The 24,222-nt window shown below is 41.4% G+C and overlaps 1 protein-coding gene across 1 annotated transcript; it reads right to left on the reverse strand.

The window, feature by feature from the left end:
• Positions 1 to 74: 74 nt before the first annotated feature.
• fam117ba (family with sequence similarity 117 member Ba) lies at positions 75 to 24,089 on the reverse strand. Its single transcript, XM_061904740.1, has 8 exons — positions 23,348 to 24,089; positions 13,654 to 13,867; positions 13,485 to 13,568; positions 13,294 to 13,407; positions 9,918 to 10,061; positions 4,978 to 5,191; positions 4,763 to 4,883; positions 75 to 2,842 (listed from the first exon to the last, which is right to left on the reverse strand). Exons 2-8 carry the CDS (start codon positions 13,672 to 13,674, stop codon positions 2,617 to 2,619), a joined length of 924 nt encoding a protein of 307 aa, XP_061760724.1. The 5' UTR covers positions 13,675 to 13,867; positions 23,348 to 24,089; the 3' UTR covers positions 75 to 2,616.
• Between the last annotated feature and the right edge of the window lie 133 nt (positions 24,090 to 24,222).

Below are 24,222 nucleotides of genomic sequence, written 5' to 3' on the forward strand. Positions count from 1 at the left end.
AGCTCCTATGGCGGACGAAATTTAACTTAACGTAATTAAAAATAACTTATTTTTTTTTTGTCAAAAAAAGCTTTTGTCTTTGTGCTCATGGCCAAATATAGAAGTACACTAAGAGAATACCGTAACTGTATCGGCGTGTCCTCGCGTTCATTCACTTGTACAAAGAATGAGTGATAACAACAAAAAAGGAACAGGACATGTTTGGAACAATACACTGTATTTCTTGCTTATTAAAAAAAAAAACGGTTAAACAATTCCCTTTAATAATAATAAAAAAAAAAAGCTCGTCTGCTACAGGCCGCCCCTCGAGTGTTAACTGCGACGAAGTTTTTTTTTAGGGGGGCGGGGCCACTACAACCTGAGATGGATGACGTCATCTAGTCTTGATTCCATCCTCTCTGATCAATAAATACATAATTATTCACAATAATGATAACATGTCATTCACAGTACTCAGCGGCGCAAATCGGGTGATGATGGGGTGGGCGGGGCTCATATAACAAGAGAGTCGGTGACATGTCAGCTGATACAATACAGTATTTACATCCATGTACATTCTAGAGCACGTTTAGCTTGAAGGACATGTTGGGGGCGGAAGTGCTCTTCAAACACAATACATAAACCCCCAGTTATTTGAGGGTGCAGTTCAAATAGTACACAACTGAAAGTATTCTATGTCATCACCAGCAGTACTGCAGGAATGTGGATGACTTTTAGAACAGTGGTTCTTAACCTTGTTGGAGGTACCGAACCCCGTTAGGTTCATTTGCACATTCACCGAACCCTTCTTAGTGAAAAATAAAATGTTAATTTTTTTCAAATTCAAGACAAAGTTATATTTTTGGTAACACTTTAGTATGGAGAACATATTCTAAGTAACAAAGACTTAATTTGGAGTTATTTGGTTAGGGTTAGGGTTAAAGGGTTAGGGTTATAATGAGGCCATGCCGAATAAGGCATTAATAAATACTTAATGACTAGTTAAGAGCAATATGTTACTAATTTGCATGTTAATAAGCAACTATCCATCCATCATCTTCCGCTTATCCGAGGTCGGGTCGCGGGGGCAACAGCCTAAGCAGGGAAACCCAGACTTCCCTCTCCCCGGCCACTTCGTCTAGCTCTTCCCGGGGGATCCCGAGGCGTTCCCAGGCCAGCCGGGAGACATAGTCTTCCCAATGTGTCCTGGGTCTTCCCCGTGGCCTCCTACCGGTTGGACGTGCCCTAAACACCTCCCTAGGGAGGCGTTCGGGTGGCATCCTGACCAGATGCCCGAACCACCTCATCTGGCTCCTCTCGATGTGAAGGAGCAGCGGCTTTACTTTGAGTTCCTCCCGGATGGCAGAGCTTCTCACCCTATCTCTAAGGGAGAGCCCCGCCACACGGCGGAGGAAACTCATTTCGGCCGCTTGTACCCGCTGGATCGGTTTGCAGCCGAGTGTGAAGCGACCGGAATGAGAATCAGCACCTCCAAGTCCGTGTCCATGGTTCTCGCCCGGAAAAGGGTGGAATGCCATCTCCGGGTTGGGGAGAGGAGACCCTGCCCCAAGTGGAGGAGTTCAAGTACCTAGGAGTCTTGTTCACGAGTGAGGGAAGAGTGGATCGTGAGATCGACAGGCGGATCGGTGCGGCGTCTTCAGTAATGCGGACGTTGTACCGATCCGTTGTGGTGAAGAAGGAGCTGAGCCGGAAGGCAAAGCTCTCAATTTACCGGTCGATTTACGTTCCCATCCTCACCTATGGTCATGAGCTTTGGGTCATGACCGAAAGGATAAGATCACGGGTACAAGCGGCCGAAAGAGAAAAAATAAAATAAAATAAGCAACTAATTAATGGTGAATATGTTCCCCATACTAAAGTGTTGCCATGTTTTTTTACTGGTCACAAAATGAACCGTGTATGAACATCACCTTGTTCAAAGAACAAAACCGACATTAAACTCACACTAGTCTGCATAAACTCACAACAAATGACACACCTGCAAATCAGTGTGACTTCTGCTGTTGCCGTATCCGTAATACGCCGATAGGGAGAAGTTTTTATTGGGTGTGTTTTGACCTCCGCCGAACCCCTGAGGCCGGCTCACCGAACCCCTAGGGTTCGATCGAACCCAGGTTAAGAACCACTGTTTTAGAATAACAAGAAAGTTATCTTACACAGATCAGCTTTAACTTTGGCTGTCAAACACAATATTTGTTCACACACGCCCTCCTTATCCCTGGGCGCTACATCGGATGTCATGAAAGAAACGCTCGAAAATATCAGGCACGTTTTTTTTTTTTTTATGGGAATTTTTCTTCTTCCCCCCTTCTAAAAGTTTTGCTTCAGTCCGGCAGCATCTCTGCCTTTTTGTAACGGAAGGCATGTTTTTACATCAAGAGAAAAATACGAAAAAATGATATGTATCGTGGAAAGGCGTCATGGTATCGAACAATGAAATACAAGTCTTTATGCCCTTTTCCTTCCAAAACCATAATACTAATACTAAGAAAAAAGACAGCGATGAAATGTGAGGTGGGAAGTCGGCGCTCTTTTCGACGACAAGACATCAGAGCGCTCGCATGCTGAAGGCCTTTTTCCCCCGCCTGGGTTTCAAGGTGTTGAGAGCGCTCCTCGTCAGAAACTCTCGGGCTCCTCCAGGAGGCAGGGCTGGGTGGACAGAGGCACCAGCGACGGGGACAGACTCCGCAGGCCCACCCCGGGGCGAAATGTAAGGTCCGGGGTGGGAAGCAGGGGTTTGAGAATGCTAACCAGGCAAAACGCCGAACCACTGTTGGGGATGAAGTTCACCTTGTTGCGGTCGGGACACAGGAAGGGGGGCGTGTCCTGAAGGGCTTTTGGCCTAAAAGGACACAAAGACTATTTGTTTTTGCAGGTTTAGATTTAAATAATATATATATATATATATATATATATATATACATACACACAGTACAGGCCAAAAGTTTGGACACACCTTCTCATTCAATACATTTTCTTTATTTTCATGACTACCGTATTTCCTTGAATTGCCGCACGGCATATAGTATGCACCTGCCTTGAATTACTGCCGGGTCAAACTCGCTTCGCAAAATAATTAGCGTATGCCTAATATTACCGCCTGGTCAAACTCGTGACGTCACGAGTGACACTTCCCCTGTCATCCTTTTCAAAATGGAGGAGGCTGATTTCAATACCGGTTATTTGAAATCGCATAAAGGGAAGGAGATTAAGAGCTATTCAGTAGGATTTAAGGTCCAAGCTTACATCACACTCAAAATTTTTACTGCAGGCGTTTGGTAAGTGCTGGAGTGATAATTGGTTTTAAACTAATTAGCGCACGCTTACTTTTACCGCATGCCTTTGGTTATCGCCGGAGTGAGAAGAGGTTTTAAATTAATTAGCAATTCAAGGAAATAGGGTATTTACATTGTAGAATTTCACTGAATGCATCAAAACTATGAATGAACACATGTGGAGTTATGTACTTCGCAAAAATAGGTAAAATAACTGAAAGCATGTTTTGTATTCTAATTTCTTCTAGAGGGGGGGGGGTTTGCCCACATATGAGGTCCTCTCCAAGGTTCTTATAGTCATCACTGTCACTGGCGTCCCACTGGGTGTGAGTTTTCCTTGCCCTTATGTGGGTTCTTCCGAGGATGTCGTAGTCGTGGTGGTTTGTACAGTCTTTTGAGACATTTGTGATTTAGGGCTATATAAATAAACATTGATTGATTGATTGATTGATTGATTGATTCTTCAAAAGAGCCACTAGGGGTGTGGGGAAAAATCGATTCGAATACGAATCACGATTCTCACGTTGTGCGATTCAGAATCGATTCTCAATTTTTTAAAAATCGATTTTTTTTTTTATCAATCAACAAAATACACAGCAATACCATAACAATGCAATCCAATTCCAAAACCAAACCTGACCCAGCAACACTCAGAACTGCAATAAACAGAGCAATTGAGAGGAGACACAGAACAAACCAAAAGTAGTGAAACAAAAATGAATTTTAGAAACAACGGTATCGATATTAGTTATAATTTCAGCATAGCAGTGATTGAAAATCCCTCATTGACATTATCATTAAACATTTATAAAAATGAAAAAAAAAGAACAATAGCGTCACAGTGGCTTACTCTTGCATTGCATCTCATAAGCACACTGTGTCCAATGTTTTCACAAAGATAAAATAAGTCATATTTTTGGTTCGTTTAATAATTAAAACAAATTAACATTATTGCAATTAGTTGATAAAACATTGTTGTTTACAATTATAAAAGCTTTTAAAAAAAAATCTCCTACTCTAATAGCATGTCAGCAGACTGGGGTAGATACTGCTGAAATCCTATGTATTGAATGAATACAGAATCGTTTTGAATTGGAAAAATATCGTTTTTGAATCGAGAATCGCATTCAATCGGAAAAAAATGATATATTATCGAATCGCGACCCCAAGAATCGATGTTGAATCGAATTGTGGGACACCCAAAGATTCGCAGCCCTAATAGCCACCCTTTGCTCTCATTACTGCTTTGCACACTCTTGGCATTCTCTCGATGTGCAAAGCAGTAATCAGAGCAAAGGGTGGCTATTTTGAAGAAACTAGAAACAGGTTTTCAGTTATTTGACATAACTCCACTTGTCCATTCATAGTTTTGATGCCTTCCGTGACGATCATGAAAATAAAGAAAACACATTGAATGAGGAGAAGGTGAGTCCAAACTTTTGGCCTCTACTGTATATATATTTTATATTTTTTTTTGTTTTACGTACAAAGACTCCTCGGACACTTTGACTTTCTCGCAGCCCTCTGGAGGTTCTCTCTTGAACGTGTAACTGTTGTTGGGCCGCGGTGACGCGGCGTACTTTGGCAGCGGAGACCAAGGACCCAGCTCTGATGCCACACATGGTTAAAGGTCAAAGGTCACGGGGTTTCTCACAGACTTGTGGCGGTGGGTTTAATGATGAAATGAGTGTGTGCGCCTCACCTTTTTCCTCCAAGGGGCTTCCGCCGCCGCTTGTGTCATTGAGCACCGTGAGGTAGGAAGGGGAAATGGAGTCGGGGCGGCTGCTGCTGTTGCTATGGCTACCACCCAGGCCGCCGCCCCCTGAGGGAGTCTGTGTGTTGATGCTGCGAGTGCTGCTGCTGCGCTGCGGGGGGATGGGGGGCGGAGCGCGGTGCCCGTCGGGGACGTCCTGTGGCTGCGATGAAAACAAACGATGTCACTCAATCGTCCTTGGGATGTGGAAGTAGTTACAAACACTGCAGACTACAAATGTCAATAAATATGTTTTAGGCCGGCCAGCACGGTGGCCAGGGGTTAGTGCGTCTGCCTCACAATACGAAGGTCCTGGGTTCAATCCCATGCTCGGGATCTTTCTGTGTGGAGTTTGCATGTCCTCCCCGTGAATGCGTGGGTTCCCTCCGGCTTCCTCCCACTTCCAAAGACATGCACCTGGGGATAGGTTGATTGGCAACACTAAATTGGCCCTAGTGTGTGAATGTGAGTGTGAATGTTGTCTGTCTATCTGTGTTGGCCCTGCGATGAGGTGGTGACTTGTCCAGGGTGTACCCCGCCTTCCGCCCGATTGTAGCTGAGATAGGCACCAGCGCCCCCTGCGACCCCAAAGGGAATAAGCGGTAGAAAATGGATGGATGGATGTTTTAGGCCAGAATCATTCTGCTCTTCGTGATTGCAATCATGTGTGAAATAGTTGAGCAAATGTTGACATCAACCACTGTAAGTCAAAAAAGGACCCAGAAGTGAAAACTTTTTATATGGGTCGGACACAGCTGGTCAAATATCACGTGGCTTGGTGAGGGAGGGGCTGTGTCTGAGGGTTGCTGGTTCGATCCCGGCTTCCACTGAGTTTGTGGAATTATTCAGTGCGATTTGGGGCGGCATGGCGTAGTGCAGTGGTTCTCAACCTTTTTTCAGTGATGTACCCCCTGTGAACATTTTTTCAATTCAAGTACCCCATAATCAGAGCAAAACATTTTTGGTTGGAAAAAAAGAGATGAAGTAAAATACAGCACTGTCATCAGTTTCTGATTTATTCAATTGTATAACAGTGCAAAATATTGCTCATTTGTAGTGGTCTTTCTTGAACTATTTGGAAAAAAAGATATACAAATAATTAAAACCGTTTTGAAAAATAAACAATTGATTCAATTATACATAAAGATTTCTACACATAGAAGTAATCATCAACTTAAAGTGCCCTTTTTGGGGATTGTAATAGAGATCCATCTGGATTCATCAACTTAATTCGAAACATTTCTTCACAAAAAAAGAAATCTTTAACATCAATATTTATTGAACATGTCCACAAAAAGTCTAGCTGTCAACACTGAATGTTAGATTGCTGTATTATTTTTCCACACTTTATGAACCTTCATTCATACTTCATCGAAATATTATTCAATAAACAAATGTATAAAGGATGTATGAATTGCTGCTGTTTTTTAGAATGTTTTTAATAAATCTCACTTGTCCCTTGGCATACATTCAAGTACCTCCAAGGGTCCGCGCTCCCCTAAAAGAAGACTACTGCTCCACTACATGTCATCGCACACGCTTTTATTTCACACAACCAATGTGCCAGCTATGTGTCATTTTGTGTGAGACTTGTGGAGAACAACATCAGTGGCTTCAAGACGTACTTGTTCAACAGCCATACATGTCACACTAAGGTGGCCGTAAAAAAACTTTTATCACTGTTACAAATATGCGCCACACCGTGAACCCACACTAAACAAGAATGACAAACCCTTTTTGGGAGAATTTCCGCACCCTAACACAACTTAAACACGAGAACAAATACCCAAAACACCTTGCAGGGCTACAATATACAACACTTCAACCGACGCAAGTAGGGAAGGTGCGGTCGTGGGGGGTTGGTGGTAGCAGAGGTGTGTATATTGTAGCCCGGAAGAGTTAGGTCTGCATGGGATTCTGGGTAATTGTTCTGGTGTGTTTATGTTGTTTTACGATGCGGATGTTCTCCCGAAATGTATTTGTCATTCTTGTTTGGTGTGGGTTCACAGTCTGGCACATATTTGTAACAGTGTTAAAAGTTTTTTTACGGCCACCCTTAGTGTGACGTGTGTAGCTGTTGACCAAATATATCTTGCAATAACACACGTGCGTCTCACATGGCCAGATGCAATATACAACTGGGCTTGCACGCTGTCAATTCAGGATGTAGGGAGCGCTAAAGGCAGTACCAGTATGGCACTCCCCGAATATTGTTGATTTGGTAAAAATTGACAGGGACTTCGGAAAATTGGTGCCCTGAAATTCAGGGGTCTCCAGGGAAAATTGGGGACTTTGGCAAGTATGACGCTGTCAAACGCCGTTCATATTAAACTCAAGGGCCGCACCAATATTAAATTGTCATATCAAAGCGCGGGGCGCAAAATGGGTCCTCTACGTTAGCACTTAGAAAACCAACATCGCCAATACTTGGTTAATAATTAGGTTACAAAATGTAAATGGAGTATTTTTGGCGCTTTTTAGTGGGTTTTTCGGGCAGAATATATGCAATGACATCATTACTTACGAGTTAGAACGCATTAAAAAAAGACATGTTCTTGTCTCTCGTAAGGATTGTTAACTATAGGCAACATTTTTTTGAAAGTACATTTCCCTTTCAAGGATTCGGATTTAGTTCAGGGTTTGGTTTAGTGAGGTTTGTCTCCTTCCATTATGGTTATCATAATTTTAGAATGTTTTGCAAGCCAATACAAAATGTACTTTGACTCCCCATTTTTCTATTTGATAATGTCTATAACTCTTTGTTAAACATGATCAAATAACGGATAATGTCTTTAAACATTTGATAATGTCTTTAATTGATATTTTCTATAAATATTTGAAAATGTTTTGAACTCTTTGATTATATTTTTATATTTGATGTTATCTTGATCTATTTGACAGTAGGAGTGTGGAAAAAAGTGATTCGAATTTGAATCGCAATTTTCGCGCTGTGCGATTCAGGATCGATTCTCTTTTTTTTTTTTATATCTATTTTTTTAATCAATCCAACAAAATGTATTTATTTATTTATTTTTTATCAATCCAACACAACAATACACAGCAATACCATAACAATGCAATCCAATTCCACAACCAAACCTGACCTTGCCACATCAATGTGGAATGCACTCCCAACAGGTATAAAAGTAAGTGCATCTCTATATTCCTTCAAAACCGCTCTAAAACAACACCTCCAGGCAACTTCAACCCTTTACTAATACCCTCCTCCATTCACATCCCATCTCCCCGGATTATAAACAACTCAAATGTACTTCTAATGTATATACTTGTTTTTATGCTATGTGAACTCACTATGTTCACTGCTGGCTGTACATATCCTACTAAGTAAGACCTACACTGTTTCAATGTCCACATTTCTCTGTCGATGCAATTGTTGATGACCGAAGTTCTGATATCAACCAAAGCTCCTCATCCCACACCCCGGATTGTAAATAATGTAAATAATTCAATGTACATACTATGATGATTAACTTGTGTGATGACTGTATTATGTTGATAGTATATATTTGTACCATGAATTGATTAATGTGGACCCCGACTTAAACAAGTTGAAAAACTTATTCGGGTGTTACCATTTACTGGTCAATTGTACGGAATATGTACTGTACTGTGCAATCTACTAATAAAAGTATCAATCAATCAATCAATCAAACCCAGCAACACTCAGAACTGCAATAAACAGAGCAATTGAGGAGACACAAACAGGACACAGAACAAACCAAAAGTAGTGAAACAAAAATGAATATTATCAACAACAGTATCAATATTAGTTATAATTTCAGCATAGCAGTGATTAAAATCCCTCATTGACATTATCATTAGACATTTATAAAAATAAAAAACAGTAGTGTCACAGTGGCTTACACCTGCATCACATCTCATAAACTTGACAACACACTGTGTCCAATATTTTCACAAATATAAAATAAGTCATATTTTTGGTTCGTTTAATAGTTAAAACAAATTAACATTATTGCAATTAGTTGATAAAACATTGTCCTTTACAATTATAAAAGCTTTTTAAAAAAAATCTACTACTCTGCTAGCATGTCAGCAGACTGGGGTAGATCCTGCTGAAATCCTATGTATTGAATGAATACAGAATCGTTTCAAATCGGAAAAATATCGTTTTTGAATCGAGAATTGCGTTGAATCGAAAAAAATCGATGTATTATCGAATCGCGACCCCAAGAATCGATGTTGAATCGAATCATGGGACACCCAAAGATTCGCAGCCCTAATAGCCAATTAGTTGATAAAACATTGTCCTTTACAATTATAAAAGCTTTTAAAAAAAAATCTACTACTCTGCTAGCATGTCAGCAGACAGGGGTAGATCCTGCTGAAATCCTATGTATTGAATGAATAAAGAATCCTTTTAAATCGGGAAAAAAATCGTTTTTGAATCGAAAATCGTGCTGAATTGAGAAAAAAAAAATATATATATATATATAGATTTTGAATCGAATCGTGACCCCAATAATCGATATTGAATCGAATCGTGGGACACCCAAAGAATCGCAGCCCTATTTGACAGTGTTCAACTGTTTAATAATGGAGTTGTTTGATAATGTATTTATCTATTTGATAATATCTAAATAAATAAATATATGTATGATGTCTTTATCAATAATAATAACAAATATCTATTAGTTGTTTTCACATCAATATACATGAATTGCTGAAAACACACCAGAATTAGCATGGACGGAATCTCTGCTAAAGGACATTTACTTTCATGTTCTTCATCAAACGCAAACACACATGTCATCCTTTCAGTCCAATCCTTTCATCAATAATACATGTTTGTGTGAAGAGTTGACCAAAAGAACACCTTTGTGCTCAGATTGGTTGATGATTTCACTCACCACGATGGTTTCATCCTTCTCGGGGGTGTCGCGGATGATAATACGCTCGATCTCCTGGTTGAGACCTTCTACGCTGTTGCGGAAACGGGGAGCAGATGACTTGGATATGGGGATTGGTATCAGAATGGCCTTGGGCATTGGCGCCTGCAAAACACAACACGATATTGAAAAAAACAATAAAATGAGGGACATATTCTCTTGTTTTGACATTTCGGACACACCTTCTCATTCAATGCATTTTCTTTATTTTCATGACTATTTGTATTGTAGATTGTCACTGTAGGCATCACAACTATGAACACATGCGGTGTTAAGTACTTATCAAAAAAAGGTGAAATACTGAAAACATGTTTTATATTCAAGTTTCTCCAAAATAAATACCCTTTGCTCTGATTACTGCTTTGCACACTATAAAAAGGCATTCTCTCGATGAGCTTCAAGAGGTAGTCACCTGAAATGGTTTTCACTTCACAGGTGTGCCTTATCAGGGTTGAGTAGTGGAACGTTTTGCTTCATCAATGGTGTTGGAACCATCAGTTGTGTTGTGAAGGAGAAGGTGTGTCAAACGTTTGGCCTGTACTGTATATGTAAATGTGTCTGACATGTGTGTGTATACATATTTATATACTTAGGGGTGTAACAGTACAGAAACATTTCGGTTCGGTACGTAGCTCGGTTCAGAGGTCACGGTTCGGTTAATTTTCGGTACGTTTTGCTTCATCAATGGGGTTGGAAACATCAGTTGTGTTGTGAATGAGAAGGTGTGTCAAACGTTTGGCCTGTACTCTATATGTAAATGTGTCTGACATGTGTGTATATAAATATATATGTATATATATAAATAAATAAAGGATAAATGGGTTGTACTTGTATAGCGCTTTTCTACCTTCAAGGTACTCAAAGCACTTTGACACTACTTCCACATTTACCCATTCACACGCACATTCACACACTGATGGAGGGAGCTGCCATGCAAGGCGCTAACCAGCACCCATCAGGAGCAAGGGTGAAGTGTCTTGCTCAGGACACAACGGACGTGACGAGGTTGGTACTAGGTGGGGATTGAACCAGGGACCCTCGGGTTGCGCACGGCCACTCTCCCACTGCGCCATGCCGTCCCTAAATATACACACACACATATATATATATATATATATATATATACATATATATATATATATATATATATATATATATATATATATATATATATACATATATATATATATATATATATATATACATATATATATACATATACATATATATACATATATATGTATACATATATGTATACATATATATACATATACATATGTATACATATATATACATATACATATGTATACATATATATATATATACATATATATATATACATATACATATATATATGCATATATATACATATATATACATATACATATATATATATACATATATATACACATATATATATATACATACATATGTATATATATATATATATATACATATATATATATACACACACACATACACACATATATATATATATATATATATATATATATATATATATATATATATATATATATATATATATATATATATATATATATATATATATATATATATATATATATATATATATACATACATACACACACACACACACACATATATATATAATTAGGGGTGTAACGGTAGACAAAAATTTCGGTTCGGTACGTACCTCGGTTCAGAGGTCACGGTTCGGTTCATTTTCGGTACAGTAAGAAAAGATTCAATATTGTTTATTGTCATATGCACAGTTAAACAGACAGTTTGCCGTACAATCGGTGGCTGACTAAATACTTTTTTGCCCCACTGTATATGTATGTGTGTGTGTATATATATATATATATATATATTTACACAGCAGGAAAAGCAAGAAAAATTGGTAATTAGATAGTTTTTTTCTTTTAAATGTAGGTATTCATTTCCTTTTCACAATAGAAATAACAATACATTACAGTTTCAATAAAAATCAGAGTCGTGTATAGAGAGTGTATGGACAACGGATCAACCGATTCAAGCGATCTTCTCAATGATTGGTCAAAAGTCACTCTCATGACTACAAGGCGCCATGTTAGGTACCAGTTTGAAGCTGCAACTAAACGACACTGCACTTTGTCATTATACATTATTTTAAATGAAGCGTGTTCGCCGTATAAACATGCCCTGTTTTGCGGCATGGGGATGCGCTACTCGAAAAGAATGCAGGAAGCAATGGCATACGTTTCCCGCAACCTCGAAAGGAGAAAAATATGGGAAGTAAGGTTCGCCAGGAACCATATTTAGACTTATAATTTTGGTTTATTTTGTCAGGAAAACTAACGTCAGAGCGACATAATTGCATGCTTCTGGGCACAGCTGCACACATCCTCAGTACCAAACATGACGCCTCTCCTTTAGTTTTCCATTCTCCCGCTATACCAGGGGTCGGCAACCCGCGGCTCCTGAGCCGCATGCGGCTCTTTGATCATTATGATGTGGCTCGGCTGCATACTTGCCGACCCACTAGATTTTTCCGGGAGGTCGTCCGGATTTCAGTTTGGTGGTAGCGGGGGTGTATAATGTAGCGCGGAAGAGTTAGAGATGCATGGGATTCTGGGTATTTGTTCTGTTGTGTTACAGTGCAGATGTTCTCCAGAAATGTGTTTGTCATTCTTGTTTGGTGTGGGTTCACAGTAAGAGTGTTAAAGTTGTTTAACAGGCACCCTCAGTGTGACCTGTATGGCTGTTGAACAAGTATGCCTTGCAGTCACTTACGTGTGTCTGCAGTAACCACAATTAACATGTGACTGGGCTGGCAAGCTGTTAACACAGGTTGTATGGGGTGTTAAAGGTTCTGCCATCATAGCATGCCCTTATTATTGTTGTCAGGGTGAAAAACAGCAGACATTTGCGAGAATAGATGCTCTGAAATTCGACAGTTTCCCGGAAAAATTAGGAGGGTTGGCTAGTGTGATGCTGTCAAGCGGCATTCATATAAATCTCGCGGGCCGCAATAACGTAAAATTTTCATATTAAGGTGCGGGCCGCGTGTCTGAGACCCCTAGTTTATACATAGCACAAAGCAAAAAAAAAAACTCTGTATGCAGTGTTATTTCATTTTAAATTTCAAAAGAGTTTTGTGGCTCCCATTGTTTTCTTTATTTTGTGAAACGGGTGAAAATGGCTCTTTGAGTGGTAAAGGTTGCCCACCCCAGCTTACACACAAGTCTGATAAAAATAACTCAAGGCTGTCTCCTGCTGGCCATAACTGAGACTGCGAGCAGTGTAAACCTCAAAAGTGCATCAGGGACACGACCTACTGTAACACACAGACACGCACACACATGCGCATGGTCACCTGCGACTGCATGATGGCGTGGCTGCCGCCATTGAACGGCGACTTGCGTTCTTTGTCCCTCCGATGGCGACTGCTCCGCTTGCTGCGCTGGAGTTGCTGACGCAGTTTGGCAATCTGAAAGAAAGTTTGTGTTCAGAGTGTGCTTGTTTATAGTTGTGGGACCACAATCAAAACAGGAAGAGTGAAGTGACCTCCTTGAGCTGGTCAGTGCTCCCGCAGGAGGCTGAGCGCTTGTGAGAGCCCCGCCTCCTCTCATCTGCCCAGGCCCTGGGGGTCTAGCGTACACATAAACAATATTATCATTAATGAATGACATATTTGTATTCAAGCTATAGTTAGTATTTAGTATTTATCCACAACCTGCGTGGCTTTGTCCCTCATGTAGAGAAGCTGCTGGTGCTGCCAGTCGTCCTGAGGCCAAGGACCTGTCAGGTGAGCACCAGCGGTCGCACCCTGTGAGGGCCACAGCTGGACACAATGGCGGGGGGCGGAGAGGAGAATGAAGGAGGATGCCGGAGAAGCACCACCAGGAGGAAGGATGAACTTAAGGCCGCCGAGGATGAGGAAGGTTGTCCTGGAAATGTAAACACATCACGTGTCAACGCGGTAAACAAGACAGGATCAGCCGTCTTATGGAGTCTGGGTCGGCGACCAGATTGATGATAATCCTCCCAACCCATTAACACTGTTTAAGGTGGGGGAGGGTTGGGGGGTAATGGGGGATACTGCAAATTGGGTATCGACCCGAAATCAAGTCAACCCGATACTGATTCTTGAATGATTTTGTGATCGCTTTTGAAAGAACAAAAAGTGAGTCGAATAAAAACATCTAAGCAAAAACTAAAAAACTAAGATGATAATAAAAAGGTGTTGAAATTATATACATATGCATAAAGAATCACTCAAATAACATATATATTCATGAATAGAAATCAAATTGATGATATGAAATAAAGTCAAGAGATTAAAGACAAATTAATGAATACTGAAATAAAACTGAGAGTAACACAGTAGGATTCATTAATACACACTATAATATAGATGAAACTATCAAAACCAACAAAAAAATCAATGAATTTATCATATTGCTCAATTTTGTTTCAATTGAAATTTTAATTTGTTGAGATCCTAATTTATTTTCATATTTCATTTCGGGCTCCAGTACTCTGGAATGCCCTCCCGGTAAAAGTTCGAGATGCCACCTCAGTAGAAGCATTTAAGTCTCACCTTAAAACTCATTTGTATACTCTAACCTTTAAATAGACTCCCTTTTTAGACCAGTTGATCTGCCGTTTCTTTTCTTTTTCTCCTATGTCCCACTCTCCCTTGTGGAGGGGGTCCGGTCCGATCCGGTGGCCATGTACTGCTCGCCTGTGTATCGGCTGGGGACATCTCTGCGCTGCTGATCCGCCTCCGCTTGGGATGGTTTCCTGCTGGCTCCGCTGTGAACGGGACTCTCGCTGCTGTGTTAGATCTGCTTTGGACTGGACTCTTGCGACTGTGTTGGATCCATTATGGATTGAACTTTCACAGTATCATGTTAGACCCGCTCGACATCCATTGCTTTCGTCCTCTCCAAGGTTCTCATAGTCATCATTGTCACCGACGTCCCACTGGGTGTGAGTTTTCCTTGCCCTTATGTGGGCCTACCAAGGATGTCGTAGTGGTTTGTGCAGCCCTTTGAGACACTAGTGATTTAGGGCTATATAAGTAAACATTGATTGATTGATTGATTGATTGATTTTTACAGCTTCTCAGTGGCAGAGGGGTTAGTGCGTCTGCCTCACAATACAAAGTTCCTGAGTAGTCAAGGTTCAATCCCGGCCTCGGGATCTTTCTGTGTGGAGTTTGCATGTTCTCCCCGTGAATGCGTGGGTTCCCTCCGTGTACTCCGGCTTCCTCCCACTTCCAAAGACATGCACCTGGGGATAGGTTGATTGGCAACACTAAATTGGCCCTAGTGTGTGAATGTGAGTGTGAATGTTGTCTGTCTATCTGTGTTGGCCCTGCGATGAGTTGGCGACTTGTCCAGGGTGTACACCGCCTTCCACCCGATTGTAGCTGAGATAGGCACCAGCGCCCCCCGCAACCCCAAAGGGAATAAGTGGTAGATATGGATGGATGGTTAAACAATGTCAACAAAATGATTCCATTATTATATATCCTTAAAGGCCTACTGAAATGAGATTTTCTTATTTAAACGGGGATAGCAGGTCCAGTCTATGTGTCATACTTGATCATTTTGCGATATTGCCATATTTTTGCTGAAAGGATGTAGTAGAGAACATCCACGATAAAGTTTGCAACTTTTGGTCGCTAACAGAAAAGCCCTGCCTTTACTGGAAGTCGCAGACGATGACGTCATATGTTCATGGCTCTTCACATCCTCACATTGTTTTTAATGGGAGCCTCCAACAAAAAGAGCTATTCAGACCGAGAAAACGACAATTTCCCCATTCATTTGAGCGAGGATAAAAGATTTGTGTTTGAGGATATTGATAGCGAAGGACTAGAAAAAAAAAAACGCGATTACATTGAGACGGATTCAGATGTTTTTAGACAAATTTACTAGGATAATTCTGGGAAATCCCTTATCTTTCTATTGTGTTGCTAGTGTTTTAGTGAGTTTGACAGTACCTGATAGTCGGAGGTGTGTGTCCACGGGTGTCTTGACGCGCAGTGTCTCAGGGAAATCGGCAGCAGCTTTATGGACAGCGCAAGCTCAGCTGATCTCCGGTAAGAAGCGACTTTTAATCACAATTTTCTCACCAAAACCTGCTGGTTGAATTTTGGTCGGGATCCATGTTTGCTGTGATCCATAGTAAAGTTTCACCTCAGGGAATTTTAAACAAGGAATCACCGTGCGTTTGTGTGGCTAAAGGCTAAAGCTTCCCAAATCCATCTTTCTACTTTGACTCCTCCAATATTAATTGAACAAATTGCAAAAGATTCAGCAACACAGATCTCCAAAATACTGTGTAATTATGCGGTTAAAGCAGACGACTTATAGCTGTGTGTGTGTGCAGCGCTCATATTTCCTAACAGCCCGTGACGTCACGCGTACACATCATCATTACGCGACATTTTCAAGAAGAAACTCCCGGGAAATTAAAAATTGCAATTTAGTAAACTAAACAGGCCGTATTGGCATGTGTTGCAATGTTAATATTTCATCATTGATATATAAACTATCAGACTGCGTGGTGGGTAGTAGTGGGTTTCAGTAGGCCTTTAATTGAGCAAAATAAAGTCAAGAGTAAACAAATATTAGCTCTCATTCAAATCTTCTTGCTTTTTACCACCAATGCCTTCCTTCTCTTCTGCCCAACAACAAATTCCCAGACTTTGTAAACAATTTAACAAAATAATGTAAAAAACACAACCAAACATGGATATTTGTGAAAATAAATGGATGCACCCTCTGCATCTGACAGCACTACCGCTGTCTGGATTGACCAAGCCACCCACTAAAATGGGGAGGGGGCAGCACCAGCACACACAATTGGGCTGCCAGCATCCCTCTTGCATTAGGATTTCTAGTAGAAGAATTTGGCCACAGTCTTTTTGCCCGGCACATGTCACTGTTGCTAGGGGGAAAAACAGGCCGAATTTTAACCACACAAACATGCTGCACTTGTGTGTACCAATCTTCCACTTTATTGTATGTTCTGCAAGTCACTTGATGGCTGACAGGGGCAAAAAAAACAACAACAACACGACACAAACACCATAAAACAAATGCAAAGGGGAAAATTCTTCCATCAATTGTCTACCGCGTAATCCCCTTCAGGGTCACGGGTGGTGCTGGAGCCTATCTCAGCTACAATCGGGCAGAAGGCGGTGTACACCCTGGACAAATCGCCACCTCATCGCAGGGCCAACACAGATAGACAACATTCACACTCACATTCACACACTAGGGCCAATGTAGTGTTGCCAATCAACCTATCCCCAGGTGCATGTATTTGGAGGTGGGAGGAAGCTGGAGTACCCACGCAGACACGGGGAGAACATGCAAACTCCACACAGAAAGATCCCGAGCCTGGATTTGAACCCAGGACTGCAGGAACTTCGTATTGTGAGGCAGACGCACTAACCTCTCTTCCCCCGAGCTGCCGGGGGTAAATCTTGCAATCGTAAAAATGCTGCAGGATCCAAAACAAATGCGAAATAAAAATGCTCCAAATGCCAAAATCACGAACAACCTGCCGCATGAGAGAAATTTTCCAAGCTCATGGAACAAAACAAAAGTTAGCCAGGTTGCCAGAGGTGCCAAACCTAAGATAGCCCACCCATCCATTTTCTACCGCTTATTCCCTTTGGGGTTGCTGGTGCCTATCTCAGCTACAATCGGGCGGAAGGTGGTGTACACCCTGGACAAGTCGCCACCTCATCACAGGGCCAACACAGATAGACAGACAACATTCACACTCACATTCACACACTAGGGCCAATTTAGTGTTGCCAATCAACCTATCCCCAGGTGCATGTCTTTGGAAGTGGGAGGAAGCCGGAGTACCCGGAGGGAACCCACGCATTCACGGGGAGAACATGCAAACTCCACACAGAAACTACTACTCAGGACCGTTGTATTGTGAGGCAGACGCACTAACCCTTCTGCCACCGTGAAGCCCCCTAAGATAGCCATCTTTTTTAGCCTGGTAGCCTGGCGAACTTCCATTTTGTTCCATTAACTTGCAGCATTTCTCCCATGCAGCTGTTAAAGTTAAAGTACCAATGATTGTCACACACACACTAGGTGTGGTGAAATTTGTCCTCTGCATTTGACCCATCCCCTTGATCACACCCTGGGAAGTGAGGGGAGCAGTGGGCAGCAGCAGTGCCGCGCCCGGGAATCATTTATGGTGATTTAACCCCCCAATTCCAACTCTTGATGCCGAGTCCCAAGCAGGGAGGCAATTGTTTTGGGGATTTGCAGCTTTTTTTTTTTTTGGGCGTTTATGTGAATTTTCCCATTACATGCGTTTGTTTTGGCATTTGGACACTACTGCGCATGTGCACCTGCCAGTCACCGTATACCAATGCACTTGAGGCTGAACCTAAAGGTCTACTGAAACCCACTACTACCGACCACGCAGTCTGATAGTTTATACATCAATGATGAAATATTAACATTGCAACACATGCCAATACAGCCTTTGTAGTTTACTAAATTGCAATTTTAAATTTTGCGCGAAGTATCCTATGAAAAACGTCGCGGTATGATGACGCGTGCGCGTGACGTCACGGATTGTAGCGGACATTTTGTTCCAGCCCGATCCCAGCTATAAAACTTGTCTGCTTTAATCGCATAATTACACAGTATTCTGGACATCTGTGTTGCTGCATCTTTTGTAATTTGTTCAATTAATAATGGAGACTAAAAAGAAGAAAGATGTAGGTGGGAAGCGGTGTATTGCAGCTGCCTTTAGCAACACAAACACAGCCGGTGTTTCTTTGTTTACATTCCTGAAGGTGAAGCTTTACAATGGAACAGAGCGGTCAAGCGAACATGGTTCTCTACCACATGTTAACCGGCATGTTTCGGTGAGAAAATTGTGGTAATAAGTCGGCTCTTACCGTAGACATGAGCGGAGCTTGCGTCGTTCCTCGTGCACCTGTCAAAGAGGCGTCGACTCTTGCCTCCTCCCAACGCCCGCCCCCGAACGTGGGATGCTTCCACCGTGGAGGAGGGGAAAAAAAGCTCAGCCCGGCCCGACCGGCTGCCTTCGCCTCGCCGAGAAACGTGGCTTCCCTCAGAGACACTGGCGGTCACCACACCCCTCCGACTTTCAGGTACGACTATATAATTTCACTAAAACACTAGTAACACAATAAGCAGATAAGGGATTTTCCAGAATTATCCTAGTAAATTTGTCTAATATCTGAATCGCTCCCACTGCCCTGTCTTTTTTTCCCCCTAGTCTTTCACTCTCACTATCCTCATCCACGAATCTTTCATACTCACTCAAATTAATGGGGAAATGGTCGCTTTCTCGGTCCTAATTGCTCTCGCTGCTGGTGGCCATGATTGTAAACAATGTGAGGATGTGAGGAGCTCCACAACCTGTGACGTCACGCGCACATTGTCTGCTACTTCCGGTACAGGCAAAGCTTTTTTATTAGCGACCAAAAGTTGCAAACTTTATCGTCGATGTTCTCTACTAAATCCTTTCAGCAAAAATATGGCAATATCGCGAAATGATCAAGTATGACACATAGAATGGACCTGCTATCCCCGTTTAAATAAGAAGATCTCATTTCAGTAGGCCTTTAAGTTACGTGAAAGCGAAGCCAGCATTAGTGATGGGACCGGCAACACCGATGCATCGGCGCATGCGTCGAGCTCGTAGAGCGAAACCCTGTGTCGGTGCACGTACCGCTCTTAGAAAGTTGCATGACCGATATGCGAACTGTGTCGCACCAAACTGTGTTTATAAGGAAGCGCATCTGTCAACGAGATGCTGCTGCCAACAGAATCACCGCACTTCTGTCGTTGGTCATTTGTAATTTATCGTCGTCGGAGATCATTTCCACCGTGTGGGAATATTTTGATCGTATATCGGAAAAAAAGGTATATGTGTTTATTTCCTTGTCGTTTCATCCTGTTCTCTCAAAGTTTCTAGCATTGTCCCACCAGTTGGTAGGGTAGAGGACTGTAGTTGTCCATGCTGAGTTCCTTAGGGCAGTTGTTGAAATCCAGCTCGAACCCATTACCTTTTTACCATTAATTAATTGATTAAGGTGGACCCCGATTTAAGCACGTTGAAAAACTTATTCGGGTGTTACCATTTAGTGGTCAATTGTACGGAATATGTACTGTACTGTGTAATCTACTAATAAAAGTTTCATTAAATTAATCATGTTCACATTATTCTGTGACTGTATCCAAAAAAGATAAAAATATATTGTTATTTAAATGAAGACATGAAATAATCCTAAATGAAATACAATGATTTGGTTTATATTATTGTATATACTAGGTCAGGGGTCACCAACGCGGGGCCCGCGGCCACCAGGTAGGCCGTAAGGACCAGATGAGTCGACCGCTGGCCTGTTCTAAAAATAGCTCAAATAGCAGCACTTACCAGTGAGCTGCCTCTATTTTTTTAAAATGTATTTATTTAGTAGCAAGCTGATCTCGCTTTGGTCAACATTTTTAATTCTAAGAGACAAAACTCAAATAGAATTTGAAAATCCAAATAAATATTTTAAAGACTTGTTCTTCACTTGTTTAAATAAATTCATTTATTTTTTTACTTTGCTTCTTATAACTTTCAGAAAGACAATTTTTGAGAAAAAATACAACCGTAAAAATTATTTTAGGATTTTTAAACACATATACCTTTTTACCTTTTAAATTCCTTCCTCTTCTTTCCTGACAATTTAAATCAATGTTCAAGTAATTTATTAATTTTTTATTCTAAAGAATAAAAAAAACATTTTAATTTAATTCTTCATTTTAGCTTCTGTTTTTTTGACAAAGAATACTTGTGAAATATTTCTTCAAACTTATTATGATTAAAATAAAATAAAAAAATATTCTGGAAAATCTAGAAAATCTGTAGAATCAAATTTAAATCTTACTTCAAAGTCTTCTAAATTTCTTTTAAAATTTTTGTTCTGCAAAATCTAGAAGAAATAATGATTTGTCTTTGTTAGAAATATAGCTTGGTCCAATTTGTCATATATTCTAACAAAATGCAGATTGGATTTTAACCTATTTAAAACATGTCATCAAAATTCTAAAATTAATCTTAATCAGGAAAAATTACTAATGATATTCCATAAATTCTTTTTAAAAATGTTTTCAAAAAGATTTGAATTAGATAGTATTTCTCTTAATTTTTTTCGGGTGAATTTTGAATTAAAAAGAGTCAAATTTGAAGATAAAATGTTTCAAAATTAAATTTTAATTTTTTTTGTGTTTTCTCCTCTTTTAAACATCAATTAAGTGTTTTTTCATCATTTCTTCTCTACAAAAAACCTTCCGTAAAAGAAAACAAAAATGTACGACGGAATGACAGTCAGAAATATATAGAAATATATATAGATTTACTAAAGGTAAATTGAGCAAATTGGCTATTTCTGGCAATTTATTTCAGTGTGTATCAAACTGGTAGCCCTTTTTATTAATCAGTACCCAAGAAGTAGCTCTTGGTTTCAAAAAGGTTGGTGACCCCTGGCATAAGGTCATAAAATCAGTGTCAGTTGAGTCGGTCCATAGGTTGCCTTTAGGGATTTTTAATGTCCAGCAAATGTCAGTATTTATTGACACAGTATTGACACAGTATCAATACAGTTTTGCAATGTGTCGATACAATACATCAGGGTTGTCGAACTCAAATACAGAGTGGGCCAAAATATAAAACCGAACAAAGCCGCGGGCCGAGGTTGAACAAATTAACCTTTTAATAGGGACCCAAACAAGTTTTGCATTGAATATTGAACAAGCAAGGCTTATATAACTTTATAGTGACATGCAAAATCGAGTTTAAAAAAAAAATAAAAAAATAAAAAATATCAATGGCATATCAAATAAAATTTAAATAAAAATTGTATGCCTCTTTTCGGCGGTGGGGTTGAGGTGGACGGGGTTCGGTGATAGCGGGGGGTGTATATTGTAGCGTCCAGGAAGAGTTAGTGCTGCAAGGCGTTCTGGGTATTTGTTCTGTTGTGTTTATGTTGTGTTACGGTGCGGATGTTCTCCCAAAATGGTGTCATTCTTGTTTGGTGTGGGTTCACAGTGTGGCGCATATTTGTAACAGTGTTAAAGTTATTTATACGGCCACCCTCAGTTTGACCTGTCTGGCTGTTGACCAAATATGCCTTGCATTCACTTGTGTGTGTGTGTATAAGCCGCGTATATTATGTGCACGATGTTTGTATGGAGGAAAAGCGGACGTGGAGACAGGTTGTAGAGAACGCCAAAGGCAGTGCCTTTAAAGCCCACCCCAAATACTCAGGAGGACGCAAGCTCCGCTCATGTCTCCGGTAAGAGCCGACTTATTACCACAATTTTCTGCATGGCAGCTCCCTCCATCAGTGTGTGAATGGGTAAATGTGGAAGTAGTGTCAAAGCGCTTTGAGTACCTTGAAGGTAGAAACGCGCTATACAAGTACAACCCATTCATCATTCATTCATTCATCTTGTCCGGGATGAAATTCGGGAGGGGCACTGAACTTCGGGAGTCTCCCGGGAAAATCGAGAGGGTTGGCAAGTAAGACTATTAGCGGTGAATGCGGTGTTACAGCGGCGGGCCACCTCTAATGTTAATTTGATATTGCCTCAAGGGCCAAGTGAAATTACACGGCAGGCCAAATTTGGCCCGCGGGCCAGAGTTTGACACCCATGCGATACCGTTGTGGTGAAGAAGGAGCTGAGCCGGACGGCAAAGCTCTCAATTTACCGGTCGATCTACGTTCCCATCCTCACCTATGGTCATGAGCTTTGGGTCATGACCGAAAGGATAAGATCACGGGTACAAGCGATCGAAATGAGTTTCCTCCGCCGTGTGGCGGGGCTCTCCCTTAGAGATAGGGTGAGAAGCTCTGCCATCCGGGAGGAGCTCAAAGTAGAGCCGCTGCTCCTTCACATCGAGAGGATTCAGATGAGGTGGTTCGGGCATCTGGTCAGGATGCCACCCGAACGCCTCCCTAGGGAGGTGTTTAGGGCACGTCCAACTAGTAGGAGGCCACGGAGAAGACCCAGGTCACTTTGGGAAGACTATGTCTCCCGGCTGGCCTGGGAACGCCTCGGAATTCCCCGGGAAGAGCTAGACGAAGTGGCTGGGGAAAGGGAAGTCTGGGTTTCCCTGCTTAGGTTGTTGCCCCCGCGACCCGACCTCGGATAAGCGGAAGAAGATGGATGGATACATGAAGCCTCCTCAACCCATCACTAGCCAGCATGTTCCATTAACAGAACGTGGCCATGGAAACACGCAGCGAGTGACGTCACATGGAAACAACAACAAATAAAATACGTTTTCCTACCGAACAGATGTATTACAGTACATGTGACGCTGCAAAATGAGGACATGTTGTCGTCACTTACCTGCGAAGGTGCGTTCTCGTCGCGGGGTGCGCAAAGCAGCATGGGAGCTTCCCGTCCGCCTGATTGATGCTCGTCGCCTACTAATATGCTATAAAAACCGAAGAAGGTTGTTTCGTCATGAACACGCATGAAAAAAACACGCACATGTAAAAGGAAGACGACAAATATCGATGATAAAAAGGCTGATACGGGAGGTCGTCGCCGGATGGATGGATGGCTGTTTTTCCGTCGCGATACAGGCGGCTAGCGAAAAAAAAAAAACGCTTCACGGTCGAAGAGAGAGAATGTTCGGAAAAAGAAAAACGCGCCCGGGTTCTTTTGTACCTGTTGGAGTGTGAATTATGTCCAAAGTAATATAAAAGCAACAGTGGGCCGGCAGACAGAAAGGAAAGAAAGACGAGAGCGGTGATGCTCGGCTAGCTTGGCTTTACAACTGTGAAGGCAGATGAAATGTTTGCAACTTCCGGCGGTTTCAAAATAACGCACGCTATCAAATGCGATCGAAGTTTTAAAAAATGCAATGCGATTCTGACTAATGATACCAGACCTACATTTCGTGTGAGCTCTAGCTCAAGTGTAATTGACTCGCGTATTTGCCAGAGAAGTGTAATAAGTACACGTAGCATGGCTTTACTTTGGAAGGCAGACCGTTTTCCGGTCTGCTATAACGAAAGACGCCTTGACGCTGACGTATCTCACCGACGCTTATCCTCGTGCTGATGCTGCAGTTGCTAGGGCGCGAGAGCAGAGAGCAGACAAGTAAACACGTCTTTGGGAGAAATGTCGTCCTCATGTGGCTAAATTATCATTTTATGACGACCTTTATCACGCATAAATAAATGCGCACAGCGCTTATGAACATAATAACGTGGACA

The sequence above is a fragment of the Nerophis ophidion genome, linkage group LG06 (assembly GCF_033978795.1).
Source record: "Nerophis ophidion isolate RoL-2023_Sa linkage group LG06, RoL_Noph_v1.0, whole genome shotgun sequence".
Lineage (NCBI taxonomy): Eukaryota > Metazoa > Chordata > Actinopteri > Syngnathiformes > Syngnathidae > Nerophis > Nerophis ophidion.